Raw genomic sequence first — 13,320 nt, forward strand, 5'->3', positions numbered from 1 at the left:
ACCCTTTTGAAAAGTTAGTCGTGACTCAACTTGAAGATTTGATATCGGAAAATGACGATTTAGATGGAACTGGAAAACTGTGCAAAGTTTCAGCTCAATAGAAAAAAATGAATTAAAAAATTTACCAAATTTTGGTGCTGTTGCTTGGAATCACTCCCTAGAGAGTTACGCAAATTGTGGAGGGCGCCTAATATTAGGAACAGATTCCTCATATCAAGAGAAACGACACTGGCTTCGTCAACCCCCTGAGAGCTCGTCACGGCCCCCTAGGGGTCCGCGGACCACCGGTTGAGAAACCCTGGTGCAAAGGGAAAGGTGAATGTAAAGATAGTGAAAGGCAAGGAATAAGATATACCGTTTTGACTCATATTCCGAACAGTGCCTTAAAACGCATCTCATAGGCATAAATTAGATGAAATTTGTGAAAATTTCAATTCCCTCAAAAAGTCTTCAGATGGATCAGAATGGTAAATGTAAGATTTCACAACATCTCGATATCTCTCCTTATGTCGTTGATTTCTTCGGTCCCTTCACGCTGCATATAAATTTTCTCTCCATATCTCGATGAGGTTTTGTTGATTTTTCGCTCCCGATTTTCTCTCCGTATGTCGATAAGCACTTTATCAAAGGATACTAGACCAGATTTTTTTGATTCAAAAAATCGAGGAGCATGAGATGACGTTGCTTGTTTATTATTTTTCCTATTTTCCTAACAACGGATCGTTTTTCAATCTAGTATTCATTAAAAATATGATCTATGTCTCGATCTCTCCCTATCTCGATGGTCCCATTTACCATTTACCATTTCATTCGATAATACGCAAAGATTGAATATGGTACAAAAAGTGTACGATGAAAAAATATATTGATACAGTGATACCTCCATGAGTGGATGTTCCATGACTCGATATCGACTCATGGAACCATACTAAAAGTCATAATTTCATGGTTACTATGATGGTCCCTAGAAGCAGCTTTCCAAATAATTGCTGTTCCATGACTCGATATTTCCATGAGTCGATGGTCCCTGTATTGTTTATTTAACTGATATTCGTGATCAAATGTTCGAAATGTCCACTATTACCCGCTTACCTATTTAACTGTAAAAATAAGTCCGATAATTTATATGACATACAAGCGTGCTTCATTCTCCATACTTGGCGTCTTACCAATTCCTCCCAAGGCCGTTCTTTTCTGTTCAATGGTCAAAAATCAATCACCTTTCAAACAATCGTTATTCATTTCCTCAAAATTAAATACCCAAATTAATTTGAAACAAACCGAAAACCGAAACCAATCTACCGTCTCTTGCCCTTACCCTTCTTATGGGACTGTCCACCTCCTGCGGCTCCTCCGCCACTGGAAGTGCTGGCCTGCGCCTGAGGTTCCGCCGGTTTACCTTGTCTCGTTTTCAACTGCGGAATCATCTTACCCAAATGGACCAACAAGCTGTCACGGTCGGGGTACTCTTTCAGAATGGGGCTCCCGTCGTTGTTTCGCAATTGCACCCGAATCCGCCCACGGAAGGCCAGTTCCTGTAACATAAGATCCTCGTCAATCGGGGTTACCAGATGTAGGTATTTATTTTAGAGTGCATGTACCCTTTTTTGATTTAAAAAAATGTGTACTATTCTTTTTTATTATTCTTCTTCTTCTTGGCATTTACGTCCTCACTGGGACGGAGCCTGCTTCTCAGCTTAGTGTTCTTATGAGCACTTTCACATTTATTAACTGAGAGCTTTCCCCATTAAACATTTTGACAGTTAACAGCCGACTAAATTGGTTGAAAAATCGGTCGATTGTTGCACCGACGCTTATGGAAGTTTAACACAGCGATCAACTGACTAATCACCTGATTAAATCGGGTGGCCGACGAAATCTGGTGTTTAGTAGGTCAACTTGCTTGGATTTTACTTAAAATACCGATTTATCCACCTATTTAGTAGGATTACGTCGGCCCACCCTATCAAATCGGGTGATATTCGGTTGATCCCTGTGTTAATCTTCCATAAGCGTCGGTGCAACAATCGACCGATTTTTCAACAAATTTAGTCGGCTGTTGAACAGTCAAATGTTTAATGTGGTTCTTTGCCAAAGTTGCCATTTTCGCATCCGTATATCGTGTGGCAGGTACGATGATAATCTATGCCCAGGGAAATCAAGGAAATTTCCATTACGAAAAGATCCTGGAGCAACCGGGAATCGAACCCAGACACCTTTAACATGACCTTGCTTGGTAGCTGAGGACTCTAACCACTCGGCTTAGGAAGGCCCCACTCTTTTTTGCTAAATGGGAATAAATTAGCGGGGTGACGAATACTTACACATGTACCCTACTCTTTCGGGTTACAAAAAATTTGGTAACCCTAATCAGACTTCCATTACAATTCAAACGTGAATCCCAATAAAACAAAATCACTACCTTACTCTTCTCCCGCGAATACTGCTTGTTCTCCACAATCACGTTCAGGTTCAGCGAATGCATAATGTCCCGGATCTCCTGGAAGGACGGATTATCGACGCATTGTTCCTTCGGGATGCGACGACCTTCCTGGCGAGTTTTCTTCTTGTTGATATACGCCGGATAGATGCAAACCCACCGTTCTCGGTCCGAGTGCTGGAATGCCGGATTCCACGGACGCATTGGAGCTACTGCGGCAGCCATTGCACACTATTTTCAATGGGTATTTTACTGGTTTTAATCCAACGGAGCGCTTCCAGGATCAGGATTTTGCTGCGTACGAAACCAAAACAAAAATTTCTTTACACGTTTGAGCTTAACTGTCAAAATTTGTCATCAACATCGTTATCGTCATCGGTGCCCTATCAGCGTTTCGGTGGCGATGTTTTTCGATGAAATACGGAATCGAACATGACAAGCGTGTGCTGGAATAAGGGCGAAAGTCGCATGATCGATTTCTCTTCATCGATCCTCTCTTCTGTGAATAAAAGTGACAAGATGCAAATTTGTCAGCATTTTTCCACCTTAGGACGCAAGATTGCATCACTGCCCAGCGGTTGAAGTGAAAAAATACTAACAAACTTGCATCTTGTCATTTTTATTCACAGAAGAGAGGATCGATGAAGAGAAATCGATCATGCGACTTACACCCTTATTCTAGCACACGCTTGATAAGGGTTCATTCATTTATTTCATAACGTCAAAAATGGACAATTTTGACACCCACCAGGGCTGCCACATATACAGATTTATCTGTATTACACAGATATTTTTATTCTGACACAGATTCAATTTGTATGGAACACAGATTTACTTTCAACGATTTTTGTATAGACACAGATGTTTTTGTATGGGACACAGATTTTCTAACCTGATGGATACAGGTTTTCTATCAAATCATCTGGCAGCTCTGACACCCACCCACCTCCTAGTAACGCTTTTTGAATGAATATTCTACAAAATTTGTATGAGCCGTAACATACACGGAGACGGAATTCAACTCAATTTTAGGTTGTTTCAACGCAATTCCGTAGTTGAGCCCAATAACTTAATTTTGGCTAAATTTCCAAGGTCCCCACTAGGTAGTTTGGCTTTAATTCCATTAGAAAAATATACTCAATATTGGGTTGATCTAACGCAAAATTGAGTGCTTTCGACCCAAACATAAGAAAAGTTGCATTTACCCAAATTTGGCTTATTGGGCCAAAGTACCCCCATTGGGTGGATGCAGCTCTCTCTATTTTTGACAACATTCGTGTGGGAGAAAGAGAAAACCGAGAGATTTTGGGTTGAAACTATAATCGATATACTTAATTTTGTTGGAGAGCAGGTACATCACACACCCTGCAGTGGAGATGTCAATGGGTAATAATTGTAGAGGTAGTATTTAAGTGAATGAATTGTAGATATCTTTACCCAGACATGAAATAAAAGAGTTGTGCTGGCTGGTAGTGATATCAGTCAGTAGCCTGCGGTGTGGAGCGGAATAGCCTTGTTGTTGTCGTTAGTTATTTCAACAGGTTATGGGCCCAGGAACGCCTGGAAGACGCTGAGGCAGCTTCAATGAGGGACCACGAGGAAGCACCTGGACGAGGAGACATGGCCTAGACGAGGAGGCAGAATCTCGGTAAGGAGGTAGAGCCTGGACGGAAGGTGGAGTCTGGACGAGAGGTGGCTTGGACGAGGTGCCCAAGAGTTGGAGGCCAACATGCTGAGAACGAGGCTGAAGGTGCGGATGCTGGCTGATCGGACGACGAGCTCGGAAGTGCTGGAGGAACTCGGAAGTCAGGAGGAGCTCGTAGGACGGCGCGGTTGACCAGGAGGACGATGGTGCAGCTGGCCAGGAGAAGCTCGACTAGGAGGAGTTCGGTAGCTGGAGCTCGGTGCCAGGAGGAGCTTAGTGGACAAGAGAGCTCGGGTGGCAGATGGCGGTTTGAAGGTTGTGTGATGAGGAGGAGTGTTGGAGAGCAGGTACATCACACACCCTGCAGTGGAGATGTCAATGGGTAATAATTGTAGAGGTAGTATTTAAGTGAATGAATTGTAGATATCTTTACCCAGACATGAAATAAAAGAGTTGTGCTGGCTGGTAGTGATATCAGTCAGTAGCCTGCGGTGTGGAGCGGAATAGCCTTGTTGTTGTCGTTAGTTATTTCAACAAATTTTGGGTAAAGTAAACTAAAAAAAAGGTAAAAATATTTCTCCGTGTAATGAAGACACCCACCAACCCCCTTTAGCGTTATGAAATTTGTGAATGAGCCCTAAGCGCACGGGAAAAAAATAGTGTGTTTAGGGTTCATTCACAAATTTCATAACGCTGAAAATGGGCACTTTGGACACCCACCCACCCCCTTGAAACGCTTTTTGTATGAATATTCTACCAATTTTCTATGAGCTGTAACGTTACGAGGACACCCACCCACCCCCTTCAGCGTTATGAAATTTGAGAACAGGCCCTTAGAACATCTCTAACGGAGCGACTATTCGCTCCCAATACGGCAATTCGTCCGGTGGGGTGTGCTGCTGTCGTCATGATGATGGTTGACGAGAGCAATGTCAAACTCATTCATGGTTTCAAAACATTCGGAACAAAATATTTATTTTCACCGCTTACTTCACTTAGGGCCCATTCAGAAATTTCATAACGCTGAAGGGGGTGGGTGGGTGTCCTTAAGATGTTACAGCTCATACAAAATTTGAAAAATATTCATACAAAATACGTTACGAGAGGGTGGGTGGGTGTAAAAAATGGCCATTTTTGGCGTTATGAAATTTGTGAATAAACCCTTACGTACACTGAGATGAAATCTCCATTATTTTTTATGTGCGAATAACATATAAAATGGTTTCGAGAGCCTCAAACTGTATTTTATGTGCAGCATTTAAATGCTATTAAATTACAATAAAATTTAATGTTTCGTCATATATTTTTTACATGCTCCGCTCATTAATACAAATGAATTGCATTTAGAATTCAATTGCGTATTCATATCTTTCAACATGTGGGTCATGCGTAACTGCTAACAAAAAAAAAACATGTTTGCAGCTGCTCGGTAGTGTTCGATGATGGGCTGTTTTTCTGAACGCAAGGTAAATGCTGTCTAAAAGTTCTATGTACCGATTTAATCGGAAATATCCATTTATAAACAGGACGTGACCAAATTCAATACTAGAAGTGGTACCCAATCTGAACCCAAGTGGGACGGACCTGGTATGACTGGCATAGAAACAAGTACCTTGGGGCAGCCGGAAACTGCAAACCTGGAGACAACGGTAGACAATCCGAAGACTCCGACCATTACCCGAATTGCTGTACTATCAGTAGCAGGAACGTGGATCAATCTTGATATAACTTAACATGTACCTAATGACTATTACATAATTCAGTTTTAAAGATTAATCTATTCGTTTGCTTTTTGTTTTTTTTTTTAATCATCGAAGAAAAGCAAACAAAGAAAAAATAATAATAAAAGTAAGCCATTTGTTTATTACTTGTTACCGCACATAAATTATAAAAGTAGATTTATTTGGATGCATTTGAATCCACCCTTATTTTGGGTGTGCGTCGCATGTAAAAATTAAGGGTTCCAGTTTCACTGGTTTTATCTGCATCGGTATTAGAATTTATGTGCAAAGCTTGATTGCAAAAATCTATGGGTGCCGCACATATAAACTAGATGCGAATTATTCTCAGTGTATGAAATTGAATGAGATCCAATGGTAGAGAATTCATTTATCTATCCAATGGTATTCTTAGGGGCAGCGGAGAATGTTCCGAAGCGTGTTTTATTCAAGCGCTTAGGCGAAAGTTCCAATGAAACTAACCTCACATATCCTGGTTTTCCAACCTCAAACTAGTGCTCCTACCAGCCGGATCTCATTTTTATGAAAGTAGTGCAATAATACAAAAACAAACGTAAGTAGAACATAGGGAATGGATATTCCTACCTTTTCCGCCTAACTGTTTCACTGTGAACCGTCCCGGATAAAACATACAATACAAAAACAATATAACGTATTGGAACAGTATTGTACGGAGATTTCCAGATTGGACACGGCGGTTCTAAACCGCCGTTCCTCAAATCGCCGTCCAAATCGTCGGTCGATGAAAGAGAGAGATGTATTCGAAATTGGCTGAATCTCTGACATTTTTGTATACACCGTTGCCGTTGGTGCAACACGTACGTTAGATTGCCTTTTCACTAACACGATTTTTGTGTGGTTTGTTTTGATTCCTTTTGACAATTTTTGCTTATGCTATGAGCTGGAGGGAAGCATATTTTGAGGGGCGTTTTGATGCATATTTGGAAAATTTTATTTTGGTAAAGTTTTCAATTACTTAAATTTCAATCAAACATTTAGAAATGTGTTCGAAACTGGACTTCAATGTAATGGATATATCTAGAATCGTCTATTCACAGATGTTTTATGTGAATTGTGAGTAACTGCGAGCCACAATCCTATTGAGTTAGAGAATATTCATACCGCCTAAATGTATTGGAGTGCCCCTTGAAATTTACCACTGATTTCAAACCAGCTGAAGCAATATCCCTTCAAATCCATCTTCCAAGAAAATTCACAATACCATTCGATATATTGGAAATACAATACAATATATTGTGAAATGACAATACAATTACAGTACAATATATTGTTTTGAACAGTTCACTGTATGGTATATGAAATTTTTGCAATATGGGTGGTTAATTATCGTAACAATACAAATCTAGATATTTTCTCATACATACATTTTGAAAATACAATACTATATATTGTTTATGTATTGTCTTGATTAGCAATTCGTGTATTGTTGTACAATACAAAAACAATTCAATGAACTGTATTTCAATTAGTGGTGAAAAGTATAGAATTTGTATTTTGTATGGATTGTCCCACAAATTACCGGATATTTATGCCAAAAGTAGCAAAATAATTTTAACTTTATAGAAGTAAAGATATTTACCATGGTTGCATTCGTCGTTACAGCTAATGTCACCCAACATTTCTTGCTTTGTATGTTTACTTCTTTCAGCAAAGCTACATAGAAAAAAGCAAGAGTTGTTTTACGCGAAAATAGGAATTTGACCAAAATTGTAAGGTATAAAACCAATAGACCATTTCCGTCAGATCTTACCCCAAGGGGTGGATCACTTTCTCAATGTACATCAAATGCACATCGATTTGCATTAAATGCATTTTTTAGACATCCACATCAACTTAGCTTTGACCTGTACCAGCGTATTGAGCTATAGCAACGAGTCATTGTTTGTTGTTTTAAAACTGTTTATTTGATGGTTTGACTCTTCGTAACGAAAAAATAACATTCTTTGATGTTCTTCCATTAATCACAAAATTCATTCATTTTAGGTTACCTAGCTGAAGCTCAAAACTGAAATTTTATTAAATTCGTATTAGAAGCCTGGCTTAAGCAGCTCTGAAATCTTGGAGCACACAGCGAACATAATGGGGTAGGGAGAAGATGGTGGCTTAGCAGGCATATATTGTCTCCCTCTCCCGTAGACACAGTGCCATTTAGAATCAGGATTCATCGGAACCTCCTCCCCGAGAAACGCACAGCCTTACTGGTCTCATTACTAGTGGCGATTGTAAATGCGCATCAAATTCAAAAATCCAAATATAAATGAAAGATTTTCGGGAATTATTTGTTCAAATAAATTGTTTTATTCTCTTCAGTTTCGATTTGGGTTGGGTACAGGTTTATAAGCGGTAAACTCTTGGGGTTGATTAATACATTAATTAAAGAGAACACAACTAAAGCTATCCTCTGAAGTAGGACATGCTTTATCTACGTGGTTGTAAATGTATCCACATCGTTGTCATTCCGTTGAATGTCGGAGTTGCATTGCGATTGTTGCCATAAAGGCTGCTGGAACTGGAATTATTGAACCGAAATCCATAGTACAAGCATAATTCACCATTTATTGAACGGATAACTTAAAAAAGCTCACTAACTGTCGAACAAGTCATTAGGAATGTTTCAGTCCCTCTTTGAATTTGTGTTTGGGTGAGGGGGCAACTGTACTTGAGTTTGTGAAAAAACGAGATTGACACTATAAAAAAATAAACAACCAATTGTTGGAGCAAGCCATGAATTGAAAATCTGTTGAGTGTGCATTTAAATGCATTTGAATGTATAAAATTATTGCAATGCATCAGGAGTGATCCGCCCCTTGTTTAACCCCCAGTTTTTGTATTTTTCTTCGAAAGGCAATCATTTTTAATTAATGTTAACGCTTTCAGATTTTGTTTATATGCACTCCTGATTTTCTTACAAATTTTTGAAAACATGGATACTCACCACATTTTGAAAAATAATTCGAGAAGCGGCACAGTTTGTTCAATCTTATGGGAATCAGCGTGGTGATTTTGCAACAGTTTTTCGATTCCACCCCAATGCAGATGCTTATTTACATTTGGAAACGTCAAATCAGGTGCGCGCTCAAACTGACCGTGATCCCTGTCAGGGCGCCCCAAACAGGAGTGCCAACGAAACTAACTTGAAAGTACTCAAACAAACGTTTTTAAACCAGGTTGGAACTGGCGCAACCCGTTCTGAATCACAGTTTCAACTCCAACCCGATTCAGGTTTAGGAAAATATGTTTTCCTCCACATATTCAAAATTCAAAACCACCCCCTAGGGGTCATGCACAAATTACGTCACACTCCAAGGGGGGGAGGGGGTCGAGCCAAGCGTGACATGCCTTACCAAATTTTCGCAGGACTCATACAAAAAGTTTGACAAAGGGGGGGGGGGAGGGGGTCGAAAAAGTTGAAATTTAGCGTGACATAATTTGTGTACCATCCCCTAACAACAAATCTCTCATCCACCCAACAGTTACCCCAAGCAACCAATAGTTCGGATTGTACTTAAGCAGTGAACTCCGTAGTTCACTTTTGGTATAAATCTAGTTTCAGTTAAACTTTCTCGCTGATTAAGAGTTCACTGCGGACATTAAATGAACTTGATTCTCAGAAAAGTAACTCTTGAACTCATCAACAACTTGAAAGTTCAGAACAAGGTCGAATTGAACTTATTTGGTACTTGAAGGTAAACACAGACAAACAGACGTAACACTTAGAACAAATCTCGATCCAAATCATAGTTGCGAGGACATGTACGCCCAATGCTAAAATGAGTGTGTTTGGCCGACGGGCCAACAGATGGCGGTAGTGTGTAAACGTCAAACGCGAACAAAAACGATGCGAGCGCTGCGGGTGGTGGATTGGCCACCTACCATATTTTTGAATCGACCGTTTAAAAGGTGGTCGATGGACAATGATGAGAGTGTGACGTCTGTTTGTCTGTGGTAAAAATCAAACTTAAACGAACTTTATATGAACTGTAAAGTCCGGTTAATTACTTAAAAAGTAAGCTGATTAAGCCAAAACATGCCCTTTTATCCGAACTTTTGGTTGCTTGGGACTGTACCGCTGGTTCTGTAGAAGGCTATTTTTACCTGGGACGGAGAAACCAATGCAAAATTTCTCTACGTCACAGTGAGCTGAGATTTTGCTGTCACTAACTGTCACTGTGAGCCCGGATCTTAAACAATGAACAAACATGATAAAAGCGCGTATTTAGTAATTTTGCAAAAAAAAAAATGAAATGAAATACTAAAATCACTAGTAAGGCGAGCAAATACTTTTCAATAGGGTCCTAAAATGTTTAACGAAATCTTGTTTTCATTTAATAACACGAAAGAGCATGTTACTGTAACTACTTTAGCATTTTTTCCCGCTCAAATAACGGATATATCATATTAAAACTTTAATTTAAAAATTGGATTCATAAATGAACCTTGACGTTCGCTTAGTCGACAAAAATACCACAGGGGTTCAACTTTTTAACACCGGGGTTGTTCCTTTCTGACATTTCGGAAGGGACACGGAAAACAAAATGCACCCAAAATTTGAGTTTAAACCAAGGGGTGTGACAAAATTCAAAAAAAAATTAAAAAAATGTTTTTGGACTTGAACCATCGGAAAACATTAGAAAATTGAGTAAACATATGTCTTTGACCTAAACTTAAGCGTTTGGCACTAAAATGGGGACAGGGCTTTAAGACCCTATTCTAATATGTGTTGCTTATCTTGACAGATAGGCCTATTTCGTCTGTGACTTACAGACTTCTTCAGTGTCGCCTTACTAGTGATTTTAGTATCTTTTTGCAAAAGTGAAGTGTTAAAGTTCAATTTGTATATATTAGCGCCAGCCGTTCAAAGTTTGTATGGGATTTACTATGGGAAAATTTACTTTTACAAAGAAAAATGACCTTTATAAAAATGCTGAACACATACCTCGATAGGTATTTTTACGATGAAGAATATTGCCGAAGACCGCGAAACAATCCGACAATAATTGTTAAAAAAGTTATTCAATGAAAACCTTAACTTAACTTAACTTTTTTCACAAGCGACGGATTGCTTTGTGGTCTTTGGGAATGTTGTTCATCGTAGAAATACCTATCGAGAACTGTGTTCAGAATTTTTATAGAGGACAATGGGCGACCTCTGGCGTTTTTTCTTTGCAAAAGTAAGTTTTCCCATAGTAAATCCTATACAAACTTTGAACGGCTGGCGCTAAAATATAGTTTCTCCGATCGAGCTGAAATTTTGCACAGTTGTTATTGGACCTAAAAGCTATCCAAAAAGCGGACTGGAGCGTGAATCTAAATTTTTCATATAACCGTGTCCCAGGCTACTGCTTACTGTCATTGAATTCAATCTACTTCCTCAAAAATGAACAATACAACATAACATGGATCAAATCATCATTTTGCAATTTGTTGCATGAATAACTGTTGTTTAGCATTGGGGCATTGGGGACGAAATCATGAATGCTTTTAAAGATTTATGAATTTAGATGATATTTTGAAGATTTAACTTTTAGCCAGTGATTAAGGTGAAGATGAATCGAAGCCAAACTTCAAATTTTCAAGAGCACGGATCTGGAGAACCAAATATCTGTTTAAGCCGAAAACTTAATATTTATTTTCAAAGCTTACTTCACTTATGTATGAAATTTAATGAGATTCAATGGTAGAGAATTCATTTATCTACCCAATGGTATTTTTAGGGGCAGCGGATAATGTCCCGAAGCGTGTTTTATTCAAGCGCAAAAATCGCTCAGGCGAATGTTCCAATGAAACTAACCTCACATATCCTGGTTTACCAACCTCAAACTAGTGCTGCTACCAGCCGGATCTCAATTTTTATGAAAGTAGTGCAATAACACAAAAAACAAACGTATGTAGAACATAGAGAATGGATATTCCTACCTTTTCCGCCTAACTGTTTCACTATGAACCGTCTTATATCAGGAAAATAAAACATTTTCCCCCCCCAGCTGCATGTGATGGATGCGTGAAAAATCAAATCTCTCATCATCTGACTAGTTGCGCTACCAAAGTATAGATGGCTAACAGTATGTTGCGTTTTGCGATCACGGAGCCGCAAATCAACTCAACCTTGACTTCTTTTGACGCAATTCGGCTCTTTTGTGGGATAACCCAAAATTGGGTTAACTGATATATACCTATCATTAGGTTGTTTCCATTTGACAGCGGCGAAACAAACAACTCAGTGCAAACAAAAATCTACACTCTGAGAAAAATCTAAACTAAATATATTAAATGCCACACTAAATCTCTATTCGCCTGGTTGACCCCAAGCTTCGTCTACCTACTGACAAAACGGACCTAGTATAAGTTGAATATATATGAGGCTCAGTATAAGTCTTGAACATAAACAAAAAAAGTGAGGTTAAAATATCTGGCTGATAATCATATTATTTGGAAGCAACATGAAATTGACTTAACATTTCTTTATTTATATATGAAAATATGTTGACACATAAGTAATTAAGATGATACATTAGGAATCACAGAGAATAAGCTTATTTCTAGAACTATCTGATGGGTGCAACGAGCTTTTACTATGATCGGCAGTGGAGGGGGAGCTGCTCCGTAGACGTACAACTTTGTTGCCACGAACACTTCCGACGTTAAACATTGCACGGCACGGCTTCCCGAGATGAATGTATCCGCAACACAGAGAGGAAGAGTCAAATCAAATTCTTCATATTTGTCAAGCGCTGATGAAAAACCTCGAGGGGAATTGAGTACAGAATAACAGAACTGCTGCCGACTATCCGTAGCGTTGAAATCGACCTGACGCGGGTGTTTTCTTCATGGAATTCGTTTTTTCTGGACCTCGTCCGTAAATAAGATTTGAAGTTGGCACTCTAATGCAGGAAATATCCGTCTTGCTTGCTGTCCACCGGAAACGAATGCGCTCCCCTGATCCAAGCTTGGCGTTGATAACCGTTCGGTTCAATTGCTCCTCTATTTTCTATCTCCGTATTGAACTGCAGCCGCGAATGAGTTTTCTGAAAACTTCAATGATTAATTCCTTTAAATGTAATGGAATTTAAGAATATTTAGGTACCTGAGAACACAGAAGAAAAACGAGAAAAACTAGCCGACGATCATTAGCAACAAAACTGAAGTTCTGACGTCTTCAATGAATACACCGAACAAAATTACCTCGCATTAATCGGGCTTAGTTTAGAATACTAATATGAAATTGTATACTTCGTAAACATGACCAAGTATACCTTTACATAATATCAAAAATGAGTGAATTTTAAACATTTCACGATTTATATTATTTCTGAGTGTACCCAGCCGTTAGCTTTCGAAGTCTCCGTGATGGGTTAAAACAACTTAACGTTAGGTAAACTCGAAAGAACCCAAATTTGGCTTATTCCATTGAACTTCGACGCTGGGTCGGTGCGTCTCTCTCTGTTTTTGACAACATTGCTGTTGCGAGAGAAGCA

At 39.1% G+C, this 13,320-nt stretch overlaps 1 protein-coding gene and 1 long non-coding RNA gene across 2 annotated transcripts; both read right to left on the reverse strand.

The window, feature by feature from the left end:
• Positions 1-1,216: 1,216 nt before the first annotated feature.
• On the reverse strand, positions 1,217-2,780 carry LOC5565657 (signal recognition particle 19 kDa protein). The gene is made up of 2 exons (XM_001649965.2): positions 2,423-2,780; positions 1,217-1,535 (listed from the first exon to the last, which is right to left on the reverse strand). Exons 1-2 carry the CDS (start codon positions 2,663-2,665, stop codon positions 1,299-1,301), a joined length of 480 nt encoding a protein of 159 aa, XP_001650015.1. The 5' UTR covers positions 2,666-2,780; the 3' UTR covers positions 1,217-1,298.
• A 9,511-nt stretch (positions 2,781-12,291) lies between these two features.
• Positions 12,292-13,154, reverse strand: LOC110677027. The gene is made up of 2 exons (XR_002500905.1): positions 12,930-13,154; positions 12,292-12,870 (listed from the first exon to the last, which is right to left on the reverse strand). It is a non-coding gene; the product is annotated as an uncharacterized LOC110677027 (long non-coding RNA).
• Positions 13,155-13,320: the final 166 nt, after the last annotated feature.

Source organism: Aedes aegypti, chromosome 2 (genome assembly GCF_002204515.2).
Source record: "Aedes aegypti strain LVP_AGWG chromosome 2, AaegL5.0 Primary Assembly, whole genome shotgun sequence".
NCBI classification, from domain to species: domain Eukaryota; kingdom Metazoa; phylum Arthropoda; class Insecta; order Diptera; family Culicidae; genus Aedes; species Aedes aegypti.